General features: G+C 44.0%; 1 protein-coding gene across 1 annotated transcript in view; it reads right to left on the bottom strand.

Moving 5' to 3' along the window:
• CSMD1 (CUB and Sushi multiple domains 1) overlaps window positions 1–16,751 on the bottom strand; it is a 1,024,926-nt gene extending 1,008,175 nt beyond the window's left edge. The window contains exon 1 of the mRNA XM_064145849.1: window positions 16,048–16,751. Coding sequence (XP_064001919.1) covers window positions 16,048–16,114 — 67 coding nt within the window. The 5' untranslated portion in view covers window positions 16,115–16,751. The remainder of the gene's footprint in view (window positions 1–16,047) is intronic.
• Window positions 16,752–26,287: the final 9,536 nt, after the last annotated feature.

The raw sequence follows: 26,287 nt of genomic DNA, 5'->3' as shown, positions 1-26,287 counted from the left end.
CCCAAGATTCTGTGCAGGCCAAAGTATTTCTGAAAAGCTAGACATGTTCAGGCAAATGAGCAGGTAGGAGCTTCAAAACACAAGTGAAATGCAGTGGCTTTCTGCACAGCAGGAACTAAATTGTAAAGCTGATTGTCAGAAAGCAGTGTGCTAGTCTGAATGATGAACGGGTTCGAGAACAGATTCACGGAGGTTAAATTTGTTCATGGAGGTTGAACATAGAAGCAACTTCTGGTTAAGAGTTCCCTAAACTGGCCAGAGGCTACTAAAATGTAAGACTGATCCTGGCTTGTTTCTTGCAGTTTTTCTCTTGCATTTGCTAATGGCCATTGTCAGGAAGAGGCTGTTTTGGTCTGATTTGATGTGACGCTTTTTGCATTTTTAAATATGTGAAAATTGAAACTTAACCAAATTCAGGGGACATGCACAGAATCTAAGCAAAGCTTATGTCCCAGACTTAGCTCTTCAGGTTTTAAGAGTGCCTTGTGGCCATCTTCAGCCTTTGTTCAGGTTGCTTCCAGTGCAGGAGTCATAGATTAGACCCTGGGCACTTTCCTCTGCGGTAATGTCAAACAGCCACGCTGGGGCATAACAAGGAAGGTGTCTTATACTCATTCAGCAGATGAGGAAACTACAGAATGGCTGGAACAAGAAAGATAAGGTCTGCAGAAAGAACATTTTAAAGAGGCAGTAAGGGGAAAGGAAAGAAAAGTAATGCTTACTGATGCAAATCTGAGGGAGGCAGCTCTGAGAATCCTTCAAGATAAAGCCATTGTTTTCAGCATGTCAGCATAAAACCTGTGTGTCAGTTCAGCACCTGAACTTCTGTGCCTGTGAGGGCACCTGTTATTATCTATCAGACCTGCACAGCAGTGACATCAAGGCTTACACCAAGGCCAGGGCTTCCACTGAGGGCACTTTGCAGCAGACATTTCAAGCTTTGAGCTGTATTACCAGTTTTGCTCAGTAAGACCACACCAGGATGCTACTGGAGACAACAAGGGACGGTGATGATGCATTGCTCTTCAGAACATCAGTGGCAGAGATCAGAAAAAAAGGTGAATAATTATTGATAGATGGCTATGTGAAAATGGCTGTGAAATACAGAGGGAGAAGGGAGATGCTATTGGCTAAGTTCCATCAGATAAAGCTTTTTGCTTGATTCTGGTAATTCAGGTAATAACATCCCTCAAACTTGAGTTTCCTGTCATAATGTTCTCCATCCATTTCATTTTCTCTCTGTTCACATAATCCATTGTCTGATGAGTCTCTATGTGCTAGGACTTAGCACAAAGCAAATTAATAAAGCATTCTATACACATCACTGCCTAATTAACTTACATTTAGAGAATAAATAAACAAAATATCCTAGAAAGAAACTGAGTGGAAGAAGGCAAATTACAAGAGTAAGGATTTCTTAAAAAGAATGAAGTAGTCCTGATTGAAGCTCCCATTAAATGCTGTCATGTTTTTTTTCACCAGTAGCTTCTTTTTTGAGATAGCTTATCTTCTTCCATGGTACTACTGGAGAGTATGTCAATGCAATGTAAGAAGGATTTCCATCAGCTGCTTGTGCTGTCCTCTGTGCTGAGTGCCGATCCCTCAGCTGACACAGTCTGTTACCGCAGTAGCTTATTTTTTCACAGTGGGTAGTACATTATCTTTCCAGCCTCAAAGAGTAGTTTCTCTTTTTAATTGATTTTTTTTCCTCCAGGGGTCCTGATCCTCATCCACATCTCTCTTTTGGAATGGTACCTAGACCACAACACTGACCGAGTAGATTTGAGAAGCAAACTGCCATTGAGACAGTCACACGAAATGCCTCTGCTTCACAAAACTGCACATCAAAGAATCAGCCCTCTGTGACTATGGTGAGTTGACCCTGGCTGGACACCAGGTGCCCACAAAAAAATCCACTCCATCACTCTCATCTCTCAGCTAGACAGAGGAAAGAAAATATATTGAAAGGCTCAAGATAAGGACAGGGAGAGATCACTCGGCAATTACCATCATAGGCAAAACAGACTCAGCTTGGGGAAATTAGTTTAATTTATTACCAATCAAATCAGAGTAGGATAATGAGACATAAAAACAAATGTTAAAAATGCTTTCCCCTCACCCCTCCTTTCTTCCTTGGCATACTTTTATTCCTGACTTTCTCTACCTCTTCCCCACCAGCAGCACAAGGGGACACAGGATGTTGTCCCTGCCATTATTCTCAGAGGGAGGACTCCTAAAACTCTTCTTGTGCTCCAGTATGGGGTTCCACCCATGGGAGACAGTCTTCCACAAACGTCTTCAATCTGAGTCCTTCCCAGAGGCTTGCAGTGAACTCTGCATGCACTGCTCCAATGTGGGTCCCTTTCAAGGAGTCACAAGTCCTGCCAGCAAACTTGGTCTGGTGTAGGTTCCTCTCTTCACAGGTCCTGCCAGGAGTCTGCTCCAGTGCAGGCTTCCCACAGAGTATCTGCTCCACTGCTAGCTTCCATTGGCTGCAGGAGGACAGCCTTCCTCACCATGATCTTTACAGCAGACTGCAAGGGAATCTCTGCTCTGGCACTGGGAGAACATCCTCTCCCTCCTTGGTGTCTGCAGAGTTGTTTTCCTCATGGATTCTCACTCTTTCCAGCTACATTGCTGTTGCACAGCAATTTTTTCACCTTCTTAAATATGTTATCACAAGAAGCGTTACCACTATTGCTGATCATCCTGGCCTTGGCCAGTGATGCCTCTGTCTTGGAGCCAGCTGAAATTGGCTCTGTCAGACATGGAGGAAGCTTCTAGCAGCTTCTCACAGAAGCTAGCCCAGTAGTCCCACCAGCTACAAAAACCTTGCCACACAAACCCGCAGAGTGAAAAGCGCATTCAAAGCATTTGCACATCCTGCAAATGAGTCTGCGGAGCGATGCACAGGACCAGAAGACATTTGATACCCACCCTACAGCTGTAAAACAGAGTAGACTTTTTTCTCCACTTGAGCCTGCATCAGCCTTACAAATGGCTCATTTCTTAGAAAGTAAGCTGAAGCCCAAAGGTACTGCAATTAGTTACCATCAGTGCAATACAAATGTAAAAATGATGAACGTTCATGAAGGAATTAAAGTGGAGGTGGAATTGGTGATTTCTAATCCTTGGTCAGGACAATAGCCTCCATTACCCAATATAAACAGTAGTCTATGAGCTGCCTTCAGTTCAAATTCTGATTTGTTGCTGCTTTTAATGTTTACTTTGTAATCACAAACATTTTGTTCCAGGCTACCTCAGATCCAGGGGTTCTTTTTATACACAGAAGTACTTAAATGCAACAAATTTAAAGAAAAACAAACCACAACTTCCCCTGAGGAATCTCTACTTTCTAAAAAAAAAAAACACCAAACCCAAACAGCACAACAATTGTAGATTTGGAAACCTTGCTTAAATCATATTCTATCTGGGAGATAACAATAACAAACACTGAATACTGCTGTCTATCCATTCTCTTAGCCTGGAGAAGAGGCGGCTCAGGGGTGACCTCATTGCTGTCTACAACTACCTGAAGGGAGGCTGTAGCCAGGTGGGGGGTGGCCTCTTCTCCCAGGCAGTCAGCAATAGAGCAAGGGGGGACAGTCTCAAGTTGTGCCTGGGGAAAGTATAGGCTGGATTTTAGGAGGAAGTTGTTGGCAGAGAGAGTGATTGGCACTGGAATGGGCTGCCCAGGGAGGTGGTGGAGTCACCGTCCCTGGAGGTGTTCAAGAAAAGCCTGGATGAGGCAGTTGGTGCCATGGTCTAGTTGACTGGCTAGGGCTGTGTGCTAGGTTGGACTGGATGATGTTGGAGGTCTCTTCCAACCTGGTTGATTCTATGATTCTTTACAGCACTACATTTTGTTCAGATTATGATGATTCTCCAGTGTAAAAGTAAGTACAGTGCAAATTCCTCGATAATCAAAACTGCAGCTTTCTCTCATAGTATTGGGAACTGCAGATATTTGGCACTCCTGGGAAACAATTAAAATTACAAATTTATGCTACTGACAATAAACAGTACCTTCTGCCCTTTCCCCAGCGTCCTTGAACGTGGCATTACAACTTGTTTCTCAAGTAAAATGACCTCAGACATGCTTTTATTGTTCAGTATGTATGTGTCAGATACTCTGGACAAAGAAAGTTGTTTTTCATGCTGTATGCCTATGACTTGATGTGTCATAAGTGTATTCCATCCACAAGTTTGTCACTTTATCAAATATTCATATAATTAAGTGCCACTTTACCTTAACACTACCTGTAGATACAGCAAGATGCATTACCAGTGAAGTGGATTTTAAAAAGTAAGGAAATAAGAGATTTCTCTACAACATGAAATCTTGATGACCCATTATATAGGCAACTCAATCAGTTCCCACTCTGAAAACAAGGGAATAGAAAGGCTTGCAAAAAACAATTGTGCATGTGGAGGTTGAAACTATTGTGCTTCAAACGAGCCTGACAATGAAATGAGTGGTGCTTTGAAAACAGGAGAAGCTAACTGAAAGGAGACTCCAACTCAGTCACCTGATCAAGTCGACAGAAGTTATAGATCTGGACTGACCATTTCCAGCAACAAGAACTCAGATTTATGGTAACAAGAATCAAGACTAAAAAAAGTACAGTTAAGTATCTCTGATTAAAGAGAACTAATACTCCAAGTATATATTAAAAAGGAGACAAAGAAGAGGAAAACTAATTCAGTTTGACAAAACAACTTCTCAAAATTCCTTCTAATGTGACATGACTCATCTCAAATCAATTGCAAAGTGTTAAACAAACTACACCGACTCAGTAGCCATCATCTGCAGTAACATTTTAAAGGGAAAACCAATATTGAGCTACTGTTCTTGTCTTCAGTACAGAGAAACTGATTTTTCTAGCAGAAACAGCACTTCACCTTCGTGTGCCCAAGTGGCCAAGAGATCCAATGGCATCTTGGCCTGGATCAGGTGGCCAGTAGGATGAGGGAGGTTATTCTTCCCCTGCACTCAGCACTGGTCAGGCCACACCTTGAGTGGGCTCCTCAATTCAAGAGAGATGTTGAGGTGCTGGAATGAGTTCAGAGGAGGGCGACAAAGCTGGTGAGACGCCTCGAACACAAACCCTATGAGGAGAGGCTGAGGGAGCTGGGGGTGTTTAGCCTGGAAAAGAGGAGGCTCAGGGGGGACCTCATTGCTGTCTACAACTACCTGAAGGGAGGCTGTAGCCAGGTGGGGGGTGGCCTCTTCTCCCAGGCAACCAGCAACAGAACAAGGGGCACAGTCTCAAGTTGTGCTGGGGGAAGTATAGGCTGGATGTTAGGAGGAAGTTGTTGCCAGGGAGAGTGATTGGCATTGGAATGGGCTGCCCAGGGAGGTGGTGGAGTCACCATCCCTGGAGGTGTTCAAGAAAAGCCTGGATGAGGCACTTAGTGCCATGGTCTAGTTGACTGGCTAGGGCTGGGTGCTAGGTTGGACTGGCTGATCTTGGAGGTCTCTTCCAACCTGGTTGATTCTATGATTCTCTCACTGCTAACAGAAACATAAAGAATGCCTCTTTAAGCCTAAGAACGAAATAAGTTTAAACTACCTTTAGGTATTTTCAAAACAATTCCTTTCATTAAAGACAAATCAAAAAAGGGACATTTCTTGAGTAATATCTTTGTATACAGATGTATCTTACGTAGTAATTTGCATATGTGGACATCAGCCTTTTGATTTTGTTCCTTATGCATTGAAGTAATTTTATAATGGGAACTGCAACAAAAAGAAAATTCTTAGTCCTCCTTTGTTCTATAATCATCTAATCTAATTTCTTCAAAATAGCTACAAGATAAAATACCATCATGAAGATCAAAATGACAGCTATTAACTGGCCTCTCCAGTCTTTATTATCCATTATTGCTTTATGAGTATTTACTACCATCACATAGTTAATAAACTAAATCTGAATCACTTAATAATGCATCTGAAGTCAATGTCTCTGCTGATGTAAATCAGCAGAGATCTGTGAAGAAAGTCTCACAATGCTACATTTTTTTGTTTTGTAATAGTTCTTGTTTGTAGATCTGTAAATCTTTTGGGTCAGATTCCTCCTAGTGCAAAATGATACAAAACTGAAAGAAGAGAGTAACTTCAATCTCCAAAATATTCCCTGATTCAGTGCTTTAAAGAAATTGCTTTGGAGCTTCTTAAAGGTTGACAGGAAAAAATCTAAATTGTCATGGCAACATGAATTGAAGAAATCCTCTCTGCTGTTGCAAAGATCAGCTCCATGATATCAGTCTGCTTACTAAATGTTGTTAAATTAATCTCAGAGCCAAATAAGGTATGTAAGTAGTGAAAGCCACTGGAGTGACATATGCTTGAGACAGGTCAAAAACATGAAGCATCACATATCATCAATGTAAACAACACCAAGTTGTGTGTATGGTCAACAGGCTGGAATGAAAGGACTCCATCCAGAAGGACCTTAAAGGCTTGAGAGGTGGGCCTGTGCAAGCCTCATGGAGTTTAACAAGGCTAAATGCAAAATCCTGCACCCAAGTCAGGACAATCCTGAGCATAAACACAGAGTGAACAGAGAAATGATTGAGAACAACCCTAAGGAAAACAACTTGGGAGTGTTGGGTGGCTGGAAGCTCAACATGACAGAATGAATCACAGAATCATAGGTATTGGAAGAGACCTATGGAGATCATCTAGTCCTATGTTTTCTTGCAGCCCAGAAAGCCAAATGTATGCTGGGCTGCACCAAAAGTTTGACCAGAGGGTTGAGAGAGGCTGTTCTTCCCCTCTACTCTGCTCTGATACCACATTCAGCTGAGGAACTCCCAGCAGAAGGAGGACATGGGCCTGTTGGAGCAAGCCCAGAGGAGGGCCACGAATATGATCAGAGGGTTAGAGCACCTCTCTTGTGAGGACAGGCTGAGAGATACAATTGTTCAGCCTGGAGAAGAGAAGACTCCAGGAAGACCTCATAGCAGCCTTCCAGTAAGCAAAAGAGGCCTACGAGAGAAACAGGAAGGGACTTTTTAGCAAGGACTTGCAATGACAAGACAAGGAGTAATGGCTTTATACTGAAAGAGGGTACAGTTAGATTCTAGGATAAGAAGAAGTTTACTATAAGAGTGGTGAGATGATGGAACAGGTTGCCCAGAGAGCTTATGAATGCCTCCTCCTTGGAAATGTGCAAGGTCAGATTGGATGGGAATTTGGGCAACCGAGTCTAGTCAGATGTGTCCATTACCATGACAGGGGGAGTGGAATTAGATGATCTTTAATGTCCCTTCCAAAAAAAATAGTCTATGATTCTAAATATCATGTCCATGACCGTGCAACATTTCATACTAAAAACAACTAAGAGCTTGAGTTTTCTTTATTACCATTGTTCTAGCATCCTTGCTTGCATGCAAATTCTGTGTGACATGTGGCTATAAAGACCAGATCCCAAATCCATTAAGGTTAATAGGATCTTTTTTTTCTTTCTGTGATTGTCTTAGCCTTTGGATCAGGGCCTAATTGGTTAGAATTTGACATGCACCTACTCAAACTATTCAGCTGGTGACTGAAGTCTACATCCAAAATACTTAGTTCTGCATAGCAGAATGCTTTATTTTTTTCTCTCTACAAACTGGCAGATTTGTTTCAAGTTAACTGCATTATATGTCTGGGAAAAAAGAAAGGAAAAATCTGACATGTATGTTAATTAAATATCATGATTTATAGGTTTCATAGGAGCAAGACAGCAGTAGCTGAGCATGGCTCACAACCAAAATGTTACAATTGCTGCTTTTGTTGACTTCATAAAATCTATTTGCATTATATTCTTCAGTGTCAGAGACACTGCAAACAGTGGGTCAAAGACTGCACTGGGGATATTTACTTGGTCAGGTAAAGAAAATCAATGTAATTTCTCCTCTACAAATGCAGAGGATCACCAATTGTGATATTAGTAGTTGCTGGATTGTACTGAGGTTCTAGAAGTGAATTATAAAACAGTTTCCACCCCCCTCAGAAAAAAAAAAAAAAAAAGAAAGAAAAGAAAATGCTTAGTATGACTCAATCAATGTATTATAAGAAACATCAGCAGGATACCAAGAGAAAATCTGGCTGCTGGGGCAAAGCTAAAATAGTGTACTTAGTCACTTGGAAGCAGTCAAATTCTGCATTGATATCCCACAGACATTAGTGAGAACACTGTGATTTCTCATGATCATTTGTTTCACAATCAGAAGCACGTAAAATTAGTCTAAAAATAAGTTAAACACTTGGGTTTTTTCATCCTTTACTCAAAATGGCCCTTTCAAAAACTTCCTGTGTGCTTTTTGTAAGGTTCAAGGCAAGGCACATTTCACCAGCCCATGTGTACTCCTGCAAAATCTATCCACTTGCTCCCAAACGTCAGCTACTTCCTGACAAATTGACTTCCCTGTTGCTTGTGCTTTCATCTGTGTCAGATACTGGCAGCATGATGTGGGTTCCAAGCTACATGGTGCATGTTATACGGAGCATGAGTTCAGATTCAACAATGATGTGCTCATACAGGGCATGTTCTAGCTCAAGCACAAAGTCCAAAGCCAAGCTTAAGTTTTCCTTCATGCATATTGGAAATAGTGAGCAAAAAGAGCCAAGCTCCCCCATCCAGTTCAGCAGGGGACACTGCAAGCACAGTGAAGTTTCTCTAAACCCAAGCTACAAATGGGCCAGCACTTAAAAACTAGAATATCCTAGCTCTGGTCCCCAGTGTTTCAGGCCAACCCTTGGATCTGAGCTTCAAGTACAATGAAAGACTAGCTGTTCCCACTTGTGTTCCCACTGCACACTGCATGTTGTTGGTGTTACAACACCAATGTAAGCAAAATGTTTGAATATTTGGGTTCTCTTGGGTTTTGCATGTGAACACAATACAGCAGGTAATAGAGGGCAGAGGAAGTAAAAATACCCAAACCAACAACAAACCCCCAACCAAAAATACCCAAACCAAAACAAACAGCAACAAAAAAAAAACAATGCCTACATATGTCTAGAAATTGCTTTCTAAACAAACAAACAAACCAACAGGAAAACTTTCTGCCAAGAAATAGGAAAAACTATGTCAGGCAAAATCACATGAAAAAGTCACTGCCTTGAAACTGAGAATAAGGCGTGAAGCAAGCACTGCAAAATATTGTTGTAAAATGCTGACCATATTTTATGCGAGTTTGCAAAACAAACTGCACACAAAGTTTTAGTCAGTATTATTTACTCAGCTCTATGTCAGCTGCAGTGCTGCAAACATTTCTTCTGGAAAGCCACTGTACAACAGAGGCATGAATACAGAACATGATTTTGTACTTCGGTATCCATGGGATACTGTAAGAGAGACATAAACCATCCAAAGACTAAAATGATACTAGGCTTCTCTGGATATTGTCCTTCGTGATTTCTTTAAGGAAGAAGCAGAGAAGAGGAAGCAAAGCAGAGGTCAGATTGTGATGGTTTGGGTGTTACCTGCCCACACACACAATTTGCAAATCACCCGGACTAGACTCAGCCAGCTCTGGAAATTTGAATGAAGCTTATATTTACAGCTTAGCAGAATGTACAAGCAGATATTTACAGTATATAGTTATAGACAGAAATAGGCAAGGTAAAAGGGAATACAGAAACACAACAGCCCTCCCAGAAACCTGAGTCCTCAGGAGGGGCTCCCAACTGCCTTTCCTCCTTCTCCCACCCCTCTCAACCTTACCCCAGTCCCAAGGAAGCATGGAGGTTCAGCCAGGGGGTTAGGAAGCAAAGTGGATTAATCAGAGAGACAGCAGAAAGGCTAGAGAGAGAAATGCAGCTCAGAGCTCCCCAGCAGAAGAAGTGCCTTATCTGTGTTTGGATTCTTGTTCTTATACCTCTCAGCAAGCCTATGAGTGAAGTAGACATCACCCTTGTTTGTCTTTCACAGCCTGTAATCTAGTTCTTCTCACCAAAACATTCTAGCTAGCTTCAAACTAGCACACAGATAAAACCAAGATTGGAGATATCAAATTCAAACCCAAAATCATTTCCATAAATATATAAATCTTCTAATATTATCAATGTTGGTTGCATATATTCATCCAGTTGTTTTGTTTGGGTTTTTTCCCAGTCATACATGAATGTAAATCATGTCAGCTTGTATTAAACAGGATCCAGCTCCACTATTCAGCTGTGGTATCCACCATGCCTGCCTTACTAAGAGCACCAATCTTTTCACAATTGGCCAAGAGAGCTATTGCTGAAATGAGTAGGAATTCCAGTTTCCACAGCAGCAGGATAAGGCCTTCACAATTGTCCAAAGTTGTCTTTTACTTGACAGAGATGCCTCAAAAATCTAAGGTGAAAGAGTGTTTCAGAATATGCAGGACTGCATTGTTAGAAGGTGTAATTTCATAATTATGAAGCTGTTACAATCTGTGATTATTTTTTTATGCAGGAAATGAAAGCATTACTATAATTGCAAAAAAAAAAGTGGGTTTTTTTTTTTTTTTTGCTTATCTCTTGCTAAAAGCAAATCATTGATGATACTCTGTTTAATCAAGAAGAATTCTGGTTAATCATCAGTAATATAACAGTGATTAAATCTTGCTCTGCCCTTTTAACTGAATGTGCCCTCCAGGTATGAAAATGGGAAGAGAATGTCGTGTTTTCTCTCTTTTTATTTTTTTAATGCAAGAGTAAGAAATTCAGGGGGAAAAAATGACTGTCTGTGAGCAACTAAGACTTGTTACTGGCAATAAGATGCAGTATTGCTCTTGTAAGACTTTCTAGTGTACGCCTGCCTCCATACTGTTCAAATTGCTAAATGTAGACAACTGATAAGTGTTGCCTTTGCGTGTCGGTATTACACTAGCAATAATACAAGTAATTTGTTTGAGCAGTTATTCCACCGAGAAATGCTCATAACAAATATAGTGAAGATTTTCTTAAATGCAATAGAAATGTCATATGGTGGAGTAGATTCTTTCATCAAGTCAGAACCCAGATGTGTGAGGACAAAGATCCCACGGTTTTCCTCAGGTTTTAAGGGTATTTTTCTCTATTTCAAAAGTTACTGGTTGATAAAAATGGTTTAAAGGAAACCACAATTGATATAGGAAAGTAGAACATCTAAGTAAAAGAAAATGATTAATACACATTAAGAGAATTTCCATATGATTCTTATTCTTTGTTCACTGCAGAAACTGAAAGAGCATCCAATTTAGCTTAGTCTGATCTGGCTAATTTTGCAGCCATATGGAAAACTAGAGGTCAGATTCTTAATGCAGTGGCCCTGATTTAAATCCACTTGTATGGTTGAGTTTTACCAGAGCTCATGTCTCATACTTCTGCTACTGCTTCTGTAGAGTTAAACCAGCAATTCCCCTTTCCAGTCTGCATCCCTCTGCTGGTTACAGGGCGGCCTGGCACTACACTGCAGTATCTCTGTTCGCACTTCTCACTGTTTACTAGCAGAATACTGTCATTGTGGTCAAAGACATGACAGTTCAATACAGATTTCAGCAAAATCAAATTACATCTTATCTTTAAATTCATTGGAGGCTTTACACACTATTAAGCAGTTACCTCTCCGAGGAAAGGTTGCAAGAGGAAGCTTAATGTGACAGTGCACAGATGACAAGTCCTGAGAAAAGTTACATTTGGCAGTCCTTAGGGCTTTCCAGCCTTTCTAGAGACACCACTAAAGCTCAAATGCATTGGTTTCTCTTTAATGTAGTTACAGCTGCAGCTGATTTTTAATTTGGTGGAGCCAAAGTTATCATGAGTGTAAACATTGTTGAATCCAAGGTCCTATGGGTATCTTCTAAAAACTTATGTATATCAATGCACATGTAATAATAGTATAACATAATATGACTTAGATTCCACCTTTGTCTAGAAAAAGTGATCTGCAGGGGGGAAAAATACCCCATCTTTCCCCACTGTCCCCAGGTAAAAATCCCATGCCTGATCAAAAGCACACTTCTGTACGAAGTGACATGGGTGTGACAGCCAGTAAAACAAACAGAAAGCAGTCTATAGAATGGTTCCCACATGCAGCGATCACAGTGTTGGAGTGCTCTACAGATTCCAGCACATTCTGAAGTACTTGTGTGTTCACACCTGCATGTGCAAGTATACCATCTCCAGCTCCTCACACCAGTATCCTGCACCACACAAACCAAAGAAACCAATAAACTTGTGCTGTCTGATGGTGGGAATTCAGATCACATCTGAAGGTTCAAAGGTCTAAAATTAGCGTTTTGAGAATCTTTGTCAAACTGGTATTTCCTCCACTGCATGATATTCAAACTGACCATATATCCTATTCCTCAACAGAGCTAAGGACACTTGATACATATCTTGATGGAAAACAGGGAAGGATGTCTATTTTAGCAAAAAAGTAAATGCATCTTTACATTGAAACACTATGTGGTAATATCTGGCTGTTCTCCTTTGTGTCTTTCTATGTCAGACCCCTCACTGGGCTGGGGACTGGGGAATGCATCCAGTGAAACTTGGTTTTGCAGCTGAGACTCAAGGCCCAGCTCTGATGATCATTTAAAAGAAAAAAAAAAAATCCATTTTTTCAGCCCATTTTCCCTAGAATTGCTTTACTCTTCTCTGGAAGAGAACGGAGCCTCTCTAGAGAGACCAGCTTCACAGTTTGAAAGAAACACTGCTTTGAAAGTAGAAAATACATGACTTTAAAAGAAACAAACACTCAAACCAACAGGAGTAGGCCTTAGACGTTGAGGTAACTTTGTGTGATGTAGTCATAGCTATTATTTTGACAAAGTGGCAGCTGCAAGCAGAGGGCACATACAATGGTTTGGGCTTTTGTTGTTGTTGTTTCTTTGTTTGTTTGTTAACAAAATCCTAAGGTGTAGAGATGGGGTTTCTTTCACTGGCTGCCTTCAATTTAAGAAGAGAAAAGTTTTCCCTTTGCTCTCGCTGTTAATCTGAATGATACCTCTGTGCATAAGCCTGCTTGCTGCTTGTGCACATCTTGTTTGAGGCAATTATATGGCAAAGAAAGTCTTGTATTTGGCTATCTGAACAAGTCTAGGAAATCATCTAGAAAGCACATACCAGGACAATTTTAAACATTAAGCAATACATATTTCTACACTGAAAACAGGTTGTCCACAGACCTTAGGTCACAACAGAAAGACATTTCAATCTTTTATCTTGGACTTTAGTTCTACCATTTCTTCTTAGCAGCATGGATTTTTACAGAGATGGTACTGATGTGTATTGTGTTAATGTTTGATTTTGCTAGGATATAGACTATCATAATTAGCAAAAGGCTACACAAACATGCCTGTCTTACCATGCAGAGCTAACATCATGCTGCCTGTCTTGTTGAAGCATTACTATGACAGGGTGATTTCTGAGAAAGTGGTTCTTCTAAGTTACTCCAGACTAACTTCCCTTGTGTAATGGACAGGGAAGAATCTCCCAACTGTTTTTCAAGACACCCAGATTCATCAGTCAGACAAAATGAGCCCAAAGAAATGTAATGAGCCCAAAGAAATGTAAAGAGCTACACCTCATGTCTACCACAAGAAATGATCACATAGGCTCATTTCCCCTTCTTTCTTACCTCTTTTAAAAGTTACAGAAAATTGCACAGCAACAAAGGGTTTCCAATCCATTTCATAACAGCCCACCTTTCATTCCACTGAAACATGAGGAAATGCCTGTGGCAAACCCCCCCAGAAATTCAGCACTTTTTTTTTTTTTCTTTTAAAACCCCCAAATCAACCAAAATCCAAGTGAATTCCTGTGGTGGTAACTACCGAGTGATGTGACTACCAAGAGGCTGGTAAAACAGAGTTCTGGGGACATACTAATCAAAATGTTATGTGCTCCTGAAAATCTAGGCTCTTCACGTTACTAAGGAAAGAGTTCTTTCACTCCCTGCACTATAAATGTAATTTCAGACTCAGAATGAACATTTGGCTAAATATAGATACCTGTGCTCGACTGCCTGGGATGGTAAATGGGTAAGAATTGTCAAATGTCCCCACTGATTCCGCTTCTACCTGTTGTTTGATTTCAATATTAAGTCAGTTTGTAGCTTTTAAGTGGGTGTGTTGCTGCTCCACATTAAGCGAGGTATAATTACACTCTGCAGAGCAGCATCAAAGGCAGTGCCCAAATGTTCCTGGCAAAGCCTCTGTATGTAAGCAAAACACGTCGGATCTCCGCTGAATAACCATGATCCAGCCTCCAGCTTTTCGTATGTGCTGTCAGCCATGAAAATAAACACTTAAAATGTCAAACGCGAGAACTGGCTACAGTGTATTTAACAAACGAGTCGCGAGTGTCGGCCCGCCCTGGGAGCCGGAGCGGTGACGGCTACAGCTCGTCCCAGCGCCGCCGGGCTCCTCTGTGAGGCGGCAGGGCACAGCTCCACCGCCCGGACTGGGGCTCCCCGCGGCAACACCGGCAGATGCGCGGGCTGGAAGCGGCAGCCAAGCCCCGCCTGGGCGGGTGAACACGGCAAGGAGGCATCGGTGAGGAGGATGCTAGAAGTTTGGGCAGGGCGACCACGCCGAGAAGCCCCTGCCTGCTCCGGGCTATGTGTGCCCAGCCCCGTCCCCGAGCGCTGCCTGCTTCACATCCCAGGAACTCCGGGCACCTCCCCTCTCCCGCGCTGTCTTCCCCACGGACGCAGCGCGACCAGGGGGCAGCTGGGTGACGTTGCCCGGTGAACCGAGCAGCGGCAGGAGGAGAGCAGGGGAGCGGTGCAACCGAGACCAGCGCGGAGCCGCAGCCGCTTCTTCATACTGGGCAATGCTTCCTCCCGGCTGGCGGCAGACCGTGATGCCTTCCATTGCCTCTCTCTGCGGATCTTGGCCAGACGCTGCCGGAGGGAGGGCACCCTGCAGTGTCCCCCGGGAGGACGAGGGAGCCCGGCCGCGGGCACCAGCCTCACCAGCCACCCCTGGCTCGCCTCCCTCCTCCCGCTACAGCCACCCTCGCAGAGAAAAAAAAACCCAAACCACCATACCAAAACCCATGAAAAGAAATTGGGGGGGGGAGGAATAATAATAATAATAAATGGTAGGATAGATGTAAAGCGCCTTGGAAGGTTTAAGGGAACCTTAAACAGCATAGATCGCAAAGGGAACCGTCCTCCCGAAGGCAGGCAGAAACAGCCGTGAGCGAGGTGAGAGAAGGAAGGGGCTATAACGGGGACAGGTGCTCAGCTGCGAGCATCTTCCCGCCCTCTCTCACTCACACGCACTCGCATCTCACAGCATGAAAAAACGCAGGGCTAATGAGAGGCGAAGTGAATAATGGGGAAGTTGTTGTCTCCAGCGATGAGGCAAGTGATGGGGCTGAGGCCAGCACTGAAGTTGTGTAACCCAATTCTCCCCCCTCATTTCTCCTCCCTCACCCACACTGATTTTAAGGAGAAACCCAACAGGGGGTGGGAGACGCTCCCCACCACATGCCGAGAAGAGAGGAGCCAGCCCTCTTCCCTCAGGCACGGGCAGGCAGCCGGCGCAGCATCCCCGCCCCCGCGTAACTTGCGGGGAGCGGAGCCGACTGAAGGCAGGAGGGGGAGGCTCTCCGCGGCCACCCACTCCGCGCTCCCACCCGAGCAGGCAAAAGCCAGGGAGGCGGGAAGAGGAGAGAGCCAAACTTGCCAGCCCAGGAACTGTCCCTTACACGGCAACGAGTGCCGTTCGTGCGTGCGCGGAGAGCGAAGTGCTCCCAAACTCTAGCGCTGCCCAGGCGGCTGGATGCGCACGGATTCTCTTCCAGCGCCGCAGCGGCTGCTGCTGCTGCTGCTACCCAACTCCTGGGGGCTGCTTTCTCCTGGGGAAAGTGGCCGGCCGGGAGCCGAGCCCTCGAGTAACAGCGGCAGACGTAGCGGGAGGCGAGGAGGCAGGGGTAAGGGAGATCGGGCTGGGGGAGCCTGCTGCTTCCCAGCGCAGAAAGGAAGCAAGGGAGAGAGCTCAACCGAGCGGTAACGGTTCAGCTGAGGGAGGGGAGGAAATCAAGTGCCACGGCCACAGCCTACACGAATTCAGTGCAAGAAACCCAAATCTTACCCTGAGCTGCAGTGAGGAGCCCCGCGCAGAAAACCAGCAGAGACTTGAATTTCCTCCACGCAGTCATGTCTGCAGTTATTCCACACACACTCACACTCACACAAAACCCCCGGTGGCTCTTCCAGGCTGCGACCGTGTCCTCGGAGCGGCGGCGGGGCTAAGGCGAGCGGCGGCGGAGCAGCACGGGGCGAGGAGAGGCGGGGAGCGGCGCTCCGGTCCCGAGCGCTGCGCAGCGCCCGGCGCCTCCTGCAGGACTGCGCGGGCGGCCGGCTCCGCTCTGCTCATAGCATCAGCTCGCGCCGCGCTGGGGATGCGCCGCGCAGCGCCCGCGGAGCCCCGGCGCCGCCGGCCCGCCGCCCGCCCAGGGGAGGGAGGGAGGGAGAGAGGGAGGGAAGGCACGCCCGGTGCCACGGGCAGCGCCGCATCCACGGCCGCCGCCGGGGAGAGCCGGGCAGCAGCGACAGGAGAGGGATGCGGGGAGTGCGAGGAAGAGGAGGTGGAGGAGGAGGAGAAGAGGAGACGGAGGGAGGGATCGCGGCGAGAGCAGCGCAGGCAGCGCAGCGGAGCGGCTGCCAGCCACACGAGAAGCCGTCGCCACCGGACTCAACCATCACTTCCCACGGAGAGGGGAAGGGGCCGGCGCTGCGCAGCCGGCGCACGCCAAGCTCGCAGCCTCTCCGCTCCGCTGGCCGGCCCCAGCAAGAAACCCCCAGCCCCCGCCCCTGGAGCCTCCGTAGCTTCTCCCTCTCCAGTCGTGACCCCGGGCTGTCGCACCCGAGGGCAGAAGCTTCCGCTGCCCCATTGCCCCCCGGCACAGGGAAGGGTGCCTACCCCAGGGCTACACCTGCCTAGGGTGTTTTTCGCTGCACAGCCTGGAAACCTCATCCCCTGGCTCTGCCTGCATCTCGTCTGTGGCTCCTCCACCCACATGTGGGATGCCAGTGGTGCGTGTGCTGGGTTAAGAATCCTTAGTCCTAGGTGAAACTCTCGGCTGCTTTGGTCCTCGCCTGGGAGACAGGAGGGCTTTCAGGTCCAAAATGTTCCCTACTCGTTCTTTCCAAGCTGGTCATCAGATCAAACTGTGGTTGCTGAGGGGAAGGAGGGGAGCCACCACCTCCCTGAGGAGCACTGCTTTGCCTTTGTGTTGCCATTCCAGATGACTCCTGTTGCCAAGAGGAATTTATGCCATTATCTATCATTTCCAAAACAAAACACAACAACAACAAAAAACACCACCCAGAAACCAGGCATGGCAGTATGCAGACAGAGGCTTCCCCACCAGCACACAGAACCCAGAAGAACGGATTCCCTGAGCATGAGGGAAGGGATTTGGTGGCCCCAGGCTGGCCTTTCGCTGATCCCCACGCTCTTGTGGCACCGGCAGGTGAGGCCCTCAGTCAGAAAGAGTTTTGTGCCAGGCCTACCTGCGGGGACGGCAAAAGTGTGCCTCAATCCCACTGCCAGTGCAGGCGGAACTGTGCAGATTGCCACTGCTGTGCAGTGGGCCTGACTCGTGATTAATGCACGCCTATGTCCGTAATTAAAATACAAAGGCTTATAGGAAGGGAAGACAGAAATGTGAACACCTTTGGAAAGGTATCCAAGGTTGCAATTATTCACTTAGGCGGAGTTCTCGTTCGCGGTGGAATATGCAGAGTTGTTTTCTCATGGTAAGTTGCAAGGAGGTGGTGAACGGGCACCGAATGAGGTAGGCTGACTCTGTAATGAGCTTGTATTTATGTATAAACCTTGCGGTTCTCATTCAAAGGAGAAGGGGGGGGGGGGGGGGGAAGGCAGAAAAGAGCTCTGCCGGGACAGACGTGGCGTTGCTGCCATCTCGTGGCGAGCGCTCCCGCCTTGCCCGCGCTCTGCCACCGCCGCCCGGCCGCGCCTTTTCCCGCCCGCGGCCCGAGCCAGCTGCGCTCCGCAGCCCGCCCGAACGCCTCCAGAGCACGGACGGACGGACGGACGGATCCAGTGTCATTTGTTACCTGTATTAAAAACAAACAAACAAACAAACAAACAAAAAAAGAAACAACGAGAAGAGAAAAACGACCCACATCAAACTGGGGGACTTTCTTTTGCATACCTGAAAGCACAGTGAGGCTGACACACAGTGCTCAGCACTGGTCAGGCCACACCTCCAGTGCTGTGTCCAGCTCTGGGCCTCTCGATGCAGGAGAGATGTTGAGGTGCTGGAAGGTGTCCAGAGAAGGGCAACAAGGCTGGTGAGAGGCCTGGAACACAAACCCTATGAGGAGAGGCTGAGGGAGCTGGGGGTGTGCAGCCTGGAGAAGAGGAGGCTCAGGGGGACCTCATTGCTGTCTACGACTACCTGAAGGGAGGTTGGTGTCTAGGTGGGGGTTGGTCTCTTCTCCCAGGCAACCAGCAACAGAACAAGGGGACACAGTCTCAAGTTGTGCCAGGGTAAGTCTAGGCTGGATGTTAGGAGGAAGTTGTTGGCAGAGAGAGTGATTGGCATTGGAATGGGCTGCCCAGGGAGGTGGTGGAGTCACCGTCCCTGGAGATGTTTAAAAAAAGCCTGGCTGAGGCACTTAGTGCCATGGTCTAGTTGACTGACTAGGGCTGGGTGCTAGGTTGGCCTGGCTGATCTTGGAGGTCTCTTCCAACCTGCTTGATTCTATGATTCTATGATTCCATGATTGTCAGCACCAGATGTCATGTAACCAAACTGTGCAGGATTCCCATCACAACAGCTCACACTCCTTGTGTAGAAGCCTCCACTTAGTCCTTGTGCGACATGCTAATGATTATGAAAAAGAACCAATCACCAGGATTAAGCTAAGACTCACCCTTTTTGGCCTGCAGGAGTCTGAAGATTGGATTTTTAAAAGCAGGAGCTTTTTGCAGTGCATCTGGCCCCAAAAGACCGCAGTCAGTTTTTGTCTCCTTTCATTGCATTGTCTACTGAGTTGGGATAGTTAAAAATCCATAAATAAACTCTATTTATTGTCATTTGGTTCTAGTTGAAAACAGTACTGGCTGTGTCATTTCTTGCTCTGCTGTTTAAGTGAGCTCTCCTAATGTGAGAAGTTGCTGTGTGACCCTGTCCACAGCAGGTTCTGCAGAAGCTTCAGCATAATACAGTGTGTGCTTTCTTGGTCTTGACTCACCAGGGTTCGATCTACTGTTTCCTGAGGCTTGTTGCTCTTCTGAGGATTTTCAGGGCTTTACTGAGCTTCCAGGACTTGATGCCTTCTCTACTGAGCTATACAAGTGATTATTTCTTCCCATCACAGAATCTAGGTAAGGCCTTCTCTCCTTTTTTACCTCCTATGGCAATGAACAATGTGCATAAACGTTTTTGGCCTTTAACACTTTATGACTCTCCCCTGTGTTAGTGCCTCAATGAGGTAAACAGGACTGTGCAGACACCACAACTAACATTTCAGACTTTCCAGAGTCAGGTAGCTGTTACAGTGACTTTTACAAGCCCTTCATGACTCAAAAGCCTTGCCAAACTCAAAAGAGCCAGAACTGGTGTGGAACTGAAGCTTAGCATTCCAGAAGGAATCTCCACCAATCTGGCTCAGGCTCAACACAGATCTGCAGTATCTAAACAGGATAATTGCAGAGATGATCTAACCTAATGAGTGTGATCTCTCTACTGTATTTTAAGTACCTAATGTACTACTATAAACTGTCTGAATTTATGAGTTTGAACAGAAGCAATATTTCTTTCTGCTCCCGATAGAGGGTATGGAGGAGTATATATGTCAAGACTGTTTATACTAATTGGTGTGATGTAAAAGTAACTTGACAGGGACTTATTTTTAATTGAGAGCTTGTCCTTTTGCTTCCTTATGCCAGATGAAGAAGGTCTGAAAGGTTAGACTTCCCCTTTTCATTGTTTTCAGTTTGTGGTGTTACTAATTTTGAATCCACATTTCTCTGTGGTTGGTTTCTGGGAGGATAAAGAATCCTTTTGTAAGGTAGAGGAATATTTATGTGAGTGTAAGCAAAAGCACCAAATCAGAACATAGCTGGAAATGTACTATATATTCATTAAAAAGGAATGCTCGGGGGAATCCATAACCGCAATTTGTACTTGCCAACGGAGACAGAAGGCAGCAGCTTTCTGCCAGAAGTTACAGTGAAGCCTTAAGTTAAAAAATAGGAAAGTTTAAAATTCAAAATAGTATGTTGGGGGGAAAAAAGCCTATAAGAAGAGATTTCTCCTGCAGAACACGGATTAAGGCAAGGAAATCGGGAAGAAGTCTTATCCATAAGCAGTTGTTAGCAAGGCAGGAGCAGGAGTTCCAAATACTCTTATTTAATACTTTCTCTGTTGAATAGCTCAGTTTTCAGACTTGAAATCTTTAATGACTTCTTTAGTTGTATTAGTCTTCCAGGCTGGAAGAATAAAAAGTGTTTGTATGTACATATGTTCCTAACTCCGATTTATTATACCATAAAGAACAGAAAGGAAGCCGTGCCACCTACAGACTGTCTAGAGTTAGAAATATTATTGCTTGGGTTCAAGTTTTCCTCTGTTTTCTTTCTGTGGTAATATTCTATCCAAACTAGAAGTTTCTCTTTTAAGATTTACAATAAAGATGACTGCAGCTACCTCAACTACAGCTATGACATCAGCTACAACTACACAGTTGTTTTAGATATTTTACCAGTGCAGGTCAATAAATATGAATACCAAAAGTCTTCTAAGCTGGAAACAGAAGGAGGAAACAGGGGGTAGTTGTACACAAAAGATGGTTACAATCTGGCAGGGGGGGTGCTTCAAGGAATTATTGGTCGGCAAGAGAGGATGATATAATCCTGTTGTTCAAGAGGGCCCCTGGGGCTAAATTAATCGCTCTGCTCTATTGTATTCCCTCTGAAGTGCTTGGTTTAGGGTGAACAGTTGGCAAGGCTGTGGGGGGAAGATGTATGTTGCATGTTTTTAAAGTACCCTCAAGCATTACATAGCTCCTCAAGGACAGGCTCCAGCACACTTTCTTTTCCAAGCATCTATGCAAATCCCATCTGTCCTTAAGGTGACATTAATAATGATTGTTAGGGAGATGAGACTTCTGAAAGACATTCCTGCCTTTGAGGGAAGGTGAGATTTGTAGGTGGTAGCCTTCAGGGTGCTTGTAAGAGACAACACCGAAGTCATTCCTCTTAGATACTGTTGCTCAGATAATGTTGGTTTTGCAAGGTTAACAGAGGAAAAGGTATCTTTGCTGAAGTGGTTCAAGGAAAACAGAAGATTCATTTTATATTTAAGCATAAGGAGATCCTGAAAAGCATGAGGTATGCCATGCAAGAAATTTTGAACCAGCCTATGAGCATGTGGATAACAGTAGGTAGTGTTATGGTCTAAACAGAGAAGCAAGTCCGTACGTTGACAGTGAGTAGAGTGTGACAGTGTCAGCAAGTTTTGAGAATGGATAACTCCTGTCAGATGAGAGAGATAGGGAAGAACCAGTGGAGGGAGGCAAAGAATAGCTCAGAAAGCAATCTTTTTGGCAGCAATCTGTTTGGACGTGAGAAAGGCAAGACTGCATTTGTCAAAGCTGGAAAGGTACTGCTGTTACTGAGACAGAAGAATACATGTTAGTTTGTAGAGAATTTGGTCATACCTGCCAAGGAGGGCTCCATACTCACATGTACTGAGAGCCTGAGATAGTGACCCCTATTTACTTCATTTGAGCTGTCTTACCTAAGAGCGACCACAGTGCTGAGTGATGCATAGCTACACAGTGTCCTAATTATGAGTGTATACCTACTGTGTTAGCAGAGTGCTTGGTTTATCATGTAGTGAGCTGCTGTAACCTGAGCTATCATGGGTCTCCTCTACTATTTATTTAAGCTTTTGCCAAGAGTTTGCTTCAACCTGGCTCTCTTTGTGTGGTTTCCTCAAAATGAGCCATACATCTAATTTAGTCTCAAAACCTGTTGACAGAAACTAAAAATCTTTTGTGTATGAAAGAAGATTTAAACTAGAATATTATCTTTCAAGCTCACTGACCAACAAGAAAGTTTTTGTGTATGGGAAAAGATAAGCTGTCTGTTGTATTCATGATGAGTTGGAAATGATAGCTACATATGCCTGAGGAGATGTCAGAGAGGCAAAGTGAGATTTCTCTTTGGACATAAGGAGATATGTCTGGAGTAGACCAGTATATCAGTGAGTCATTACCAAACAGATGGTAGTTGAATTTGTATTTGCTGATGAGATCATACAGAAACAAAGTGTAAAGAGAAGAGAGAAAGAAAGCAAGGACAGAAAACCCACACAGTAATTTGAAGAGTGGATGAGATGTCCTCAAGTATAACGCCTTGATAATTAGGTGAAAGGAGACTTTGATTATTCAAAGAAAAGCTGTGTGTCTGGTCTGAGTGGATGAAAATGGTGCCCTCATGTCCTTAAAGATTTTAGAATGAATAGTTTCATATGGCCCTGAAGAAGATGAAACCAAAGCAAAGGAAACAAGCTGCTTGGAAGGGATTTCTGAGAGGGTTATAATAAGAACTCTCATGTTATTCTTGTGTTCTCAGTCTTCTCTCGTGAAGAATGAACAGAAAGCTAGGAGCTGAAAGTGAAATAAGGGGAAACATAGGTTAATAAAAGAATACTATTTATAACATGGAAAAGACTAAGTCACAAATTGAGGGGTGAATTTTCAGAAGAAAGAAAAGACAACAAGAGTACAGGTCATGAGATAAACTGTGAGAAATTGTAATGCTGATCATGAGAGAAATCAGGTGGCTGGGTAGAAGGAGGCACTGAAAGAGCTGGAGGAGTTACAAGAGGCAAGCAGAGAACAAAATTTTGAATATGTGGTCAAAAAAAAAAAAAAAAAGAGAGAGAGAAAAAGAGGAGCAAAATGAAAGGAGGAGCAAAGCTAAAGCAAAGGTAATTTCAAGTAGTTCTTCAAAAACAGTTGATAAGTGTCTCTTCCAGCTAGCTTACTTGAGGTTTTTACTCCTTATGAGATATTGCTCCCATTTCAGACCTAAAACATCATCATAATGAAGGACACTTCATACAGAGAGAGCAAAATACATTGCAATAAAAGAATCAGGCACATCAACAAGAACAGTTAGTCAAGAATCTTGCCTCTCCTTTTTTATCACACCTTGAGATTGCTTGGTTGGACTTAAATTCTGCCAGACTGCCAGATGAAAGAAATTCCAAAGATAGAATCAATCCTTCTATACTGACATTGATTTTTTTTAACTTAGATTTTAATAGCAGGGTCTTTGCAAGAAGTGCTAAAATGTATGATAGGAAAACAGGGAGAATGTATACATAACCAGCTGCTCAAGCATCCATGCTTCAAAAATAATCACCATCAACAAATTACATATAGACTCAAAGAAGTCTTGACTGAAGTAACTTGATTTCTAGAGATATATTCGTTTTGGCATGTGCTCCAGGAAATAAGTTCCTATGGCTCATACTCACTGAATGTTTCTGGGTACATTTTGCCCAGTCATAAGATAAAGGTACTGCAGTAAAGACAGAGAGGCTCTCTGCAGGATATTTATTAGGGAGATGTTGCTGCAGTTTCCTGAGCTCTGATGCTGGGCTCAATGGGTGTGCTAAACTGGAAAGCAATAATGGTGACAATCCCTGTGGAACATCTGGGATATGCACACGCTTGTGGATGCAACGTATATGTTCTCAGTTGTGATGGTTTGGGCTCTTACCGCCCCCCCACACTTTTGAATTTGCCCCAGCTAACTCAGAAGGCCTCTGGGAATATAAATGAAGCTATTTATTTTACAGCAGCAAATATGCAAGCAGCTATTTACAATATATGCAGTTATATACAGAAATACACAAAGGATAAACAATACAGAAGCACAACTCCCCTCCCAGAAACCTGAGTCCCCAGGAGGGGTTCTCAAACCACCCCAACACCTCTCCCTGCCCTCTCAACCTTACCCCAAATCCTGAGAAAGGAACAAAGGTGCAGCCGAGAGTTTAAGAAGGAAGGTCATGGCAGTGAGGTTAAGGAGATGTGGCTAGGTCTGAAGCTTAAAACAGAGTGAGTGACAAAATGGAGAATGTAGTTTTCCTTCTTCTTCCCAGAACTCTCAGTGAGACTGATAAGGGAAGGAGACACAACCATTGTTTACCTTTTCACTGCCAATTATCTAGTTCTTCTCACCAAAACATTCTAGCTTGCTTCAAACTAGCACATCAGTAGATGTTGCAGAAAGAGCTTCCATCACACCTCAGAATATTTCTCGAAACTAGATGGAGTTCATCTACATATCTTGACCTCCTATGTGCAGTTCAGAGATCCAGAAACAACCGATCTGTGCAGGCTTGCAGAGGCACACTGGATTTCACAATCCTGTTGATTGGAAAAAGGATTTGATGGTCTGGTATAAGAAAGCTACTTGAAAAAAAAAAGTTTTAAAATTACCAAAACATCTTCAAAATCATTCCTTATGTGCTTTTTTTCATTTATGTGTTAACCTACTTCTAATTCCTATTTCCATCTCATGTTGTGGCTGCACAGTAGAAATATGGCATCATGAACTGAGGTGCATATATGCAGATAAACTAATGTGATTTCTTCTCCAGGTATGTGGTTTTATTTGACTTCCTCAAAGACAAACACATTCATAATTACAGCAAAGTAACAGAATACACATGAACACTGTGATGGTTTGGGAGTTACCCACCCCACCCCTCCCACTCCCCAGTGAAATCACTCAGACCAGACTCAGCTGACTGGAAGTTAAGGAATGAAGCTTTATATTCACATCTCAGCACAATATAGAAGCAGATATTTGCAATGTATTACAAATATTTACAGCTATATACAGAAATATACAAAGTAAAAGTAATACAGAAACACAATACTCACCCCAGAAGTCCCCAGGAAGGGCCCCCAACTACCCTTCCACCTTCTTTCCACCTCCCACTCTTATGCCAGAATCTGCCTTATGTGCGAGGTGAGTTGGGAGGATTGGCAAGAGGGGTTAGAAGCAGAACGATTAGTTGGGTTACACAGATCCAAGCAGAATGGCAGAAGACCAGGGAGAAAACACAGACACCAACTGACTCTGACAGACAGTCTTATCTACTTTTGTGTCCTTGTTTTTATACATCTCAGCAAACCTATGAGTGAAGGAGACATCACCATTGTTTTCTTTTCACAGATTATAACCTAATTTTTCTCATTAAAATATTCCAGTTAGCCTCAAAGCAAGACAAACACTTCCTGTAATTGTCCAGCAAAGCCACTGCTTACTGGGAACCTGAGCTAAGTAGCAGCCTTTCCATTGACTTCAGTGATGACAAGGTCACGTCCTATACACGTGACAAAACCAAAACCTTGACTGAGTGAGAAGGAGGTACAAAATGAAAGTTATCAGATGCATTCAAGCTTCAGTTGCAAAGCACCATTAGTTCTAACAGCTGTATATAAGTGTAGGACAAGAATAATCTGCTGGTGGAATTCTGTACCTGTAAAGGAAGAATTTGATTCATCATTCCATCAGTATCCCATTCTCAAGTCAATAACATCTTCCTCCACAGGAAAAAGTCCAAAGGACCCATCACCAGCTTATAGTGATTAGAAAATGATTATGTAGTCTCATTTCTCTACTTACATATTGACTAAGCCAGATGGGGGAATCACCTCCATCTTTGAAATGCAAACATTGCTAGAGCTGACCCATCAGCACAACCTCAATTATCTTTACGGATATTGGGTGGCCTGACATTGGACAGTAATTGGCTTTGTTAATATCATCCAAAGATGGGGTTTTGAGCAAGCTCTTAACTGCTGCTTAAGTAAAACTGGCAAAATGCCCTTCTGAAGAGAGGCATTAATGATCTTCATCAATAATGAGCTTAAGTGTCTTTCCGCTTGCTTTAACCAGCCATGAATTTTTCATTCGGAAAGAAGGCAGAACCACATTCTCTTTTCATGCATGAGACTAACTGAAGTCTAGCTTTGTTCACCAAATGAATTTTTTGTTCTTTGCCATCTCATTCCCTTCTTGAACAGCCTTTTAGCCAGCTGTTATACAAGAGTGAATTCCAAGCAGTGATGATCTTTCTTCCTTAGTCCTTCACAGTTCATCTACTTACTAAGTTGCCACTGTCTTCCTCTTTCCTTTCACAGCTTCTAACTTAAGAGATCATCACTGCCTAAAAAAAAGATGCAGAAGAGGGTTTTTTCTTATTGAGGACATCAGTAATCCAGTCTGCTTTCAGGACTTCTACACACTAAGAGAACTTGCCACAGAA

This window comes from Pogoniulus pusillus, chromosome 7, assembly GCF_015220805.1.
Source record: "Pogoniulus pusillus isolate bPogPus1 chromosome 7, bPogPus1.pri, whole genome shotgun sequence".
NCBI classification, from domain to species: Eukaryota; Metazoa; Chordata; class Aves; order Piciformes; family Lybiidae; genus Pogoniulus; species Pogoniulus pusillus.
Note: the sequence above shows the minus strand (reverse complement) of the source record. Positions and strands in the feature narration are given on the sequence as shown.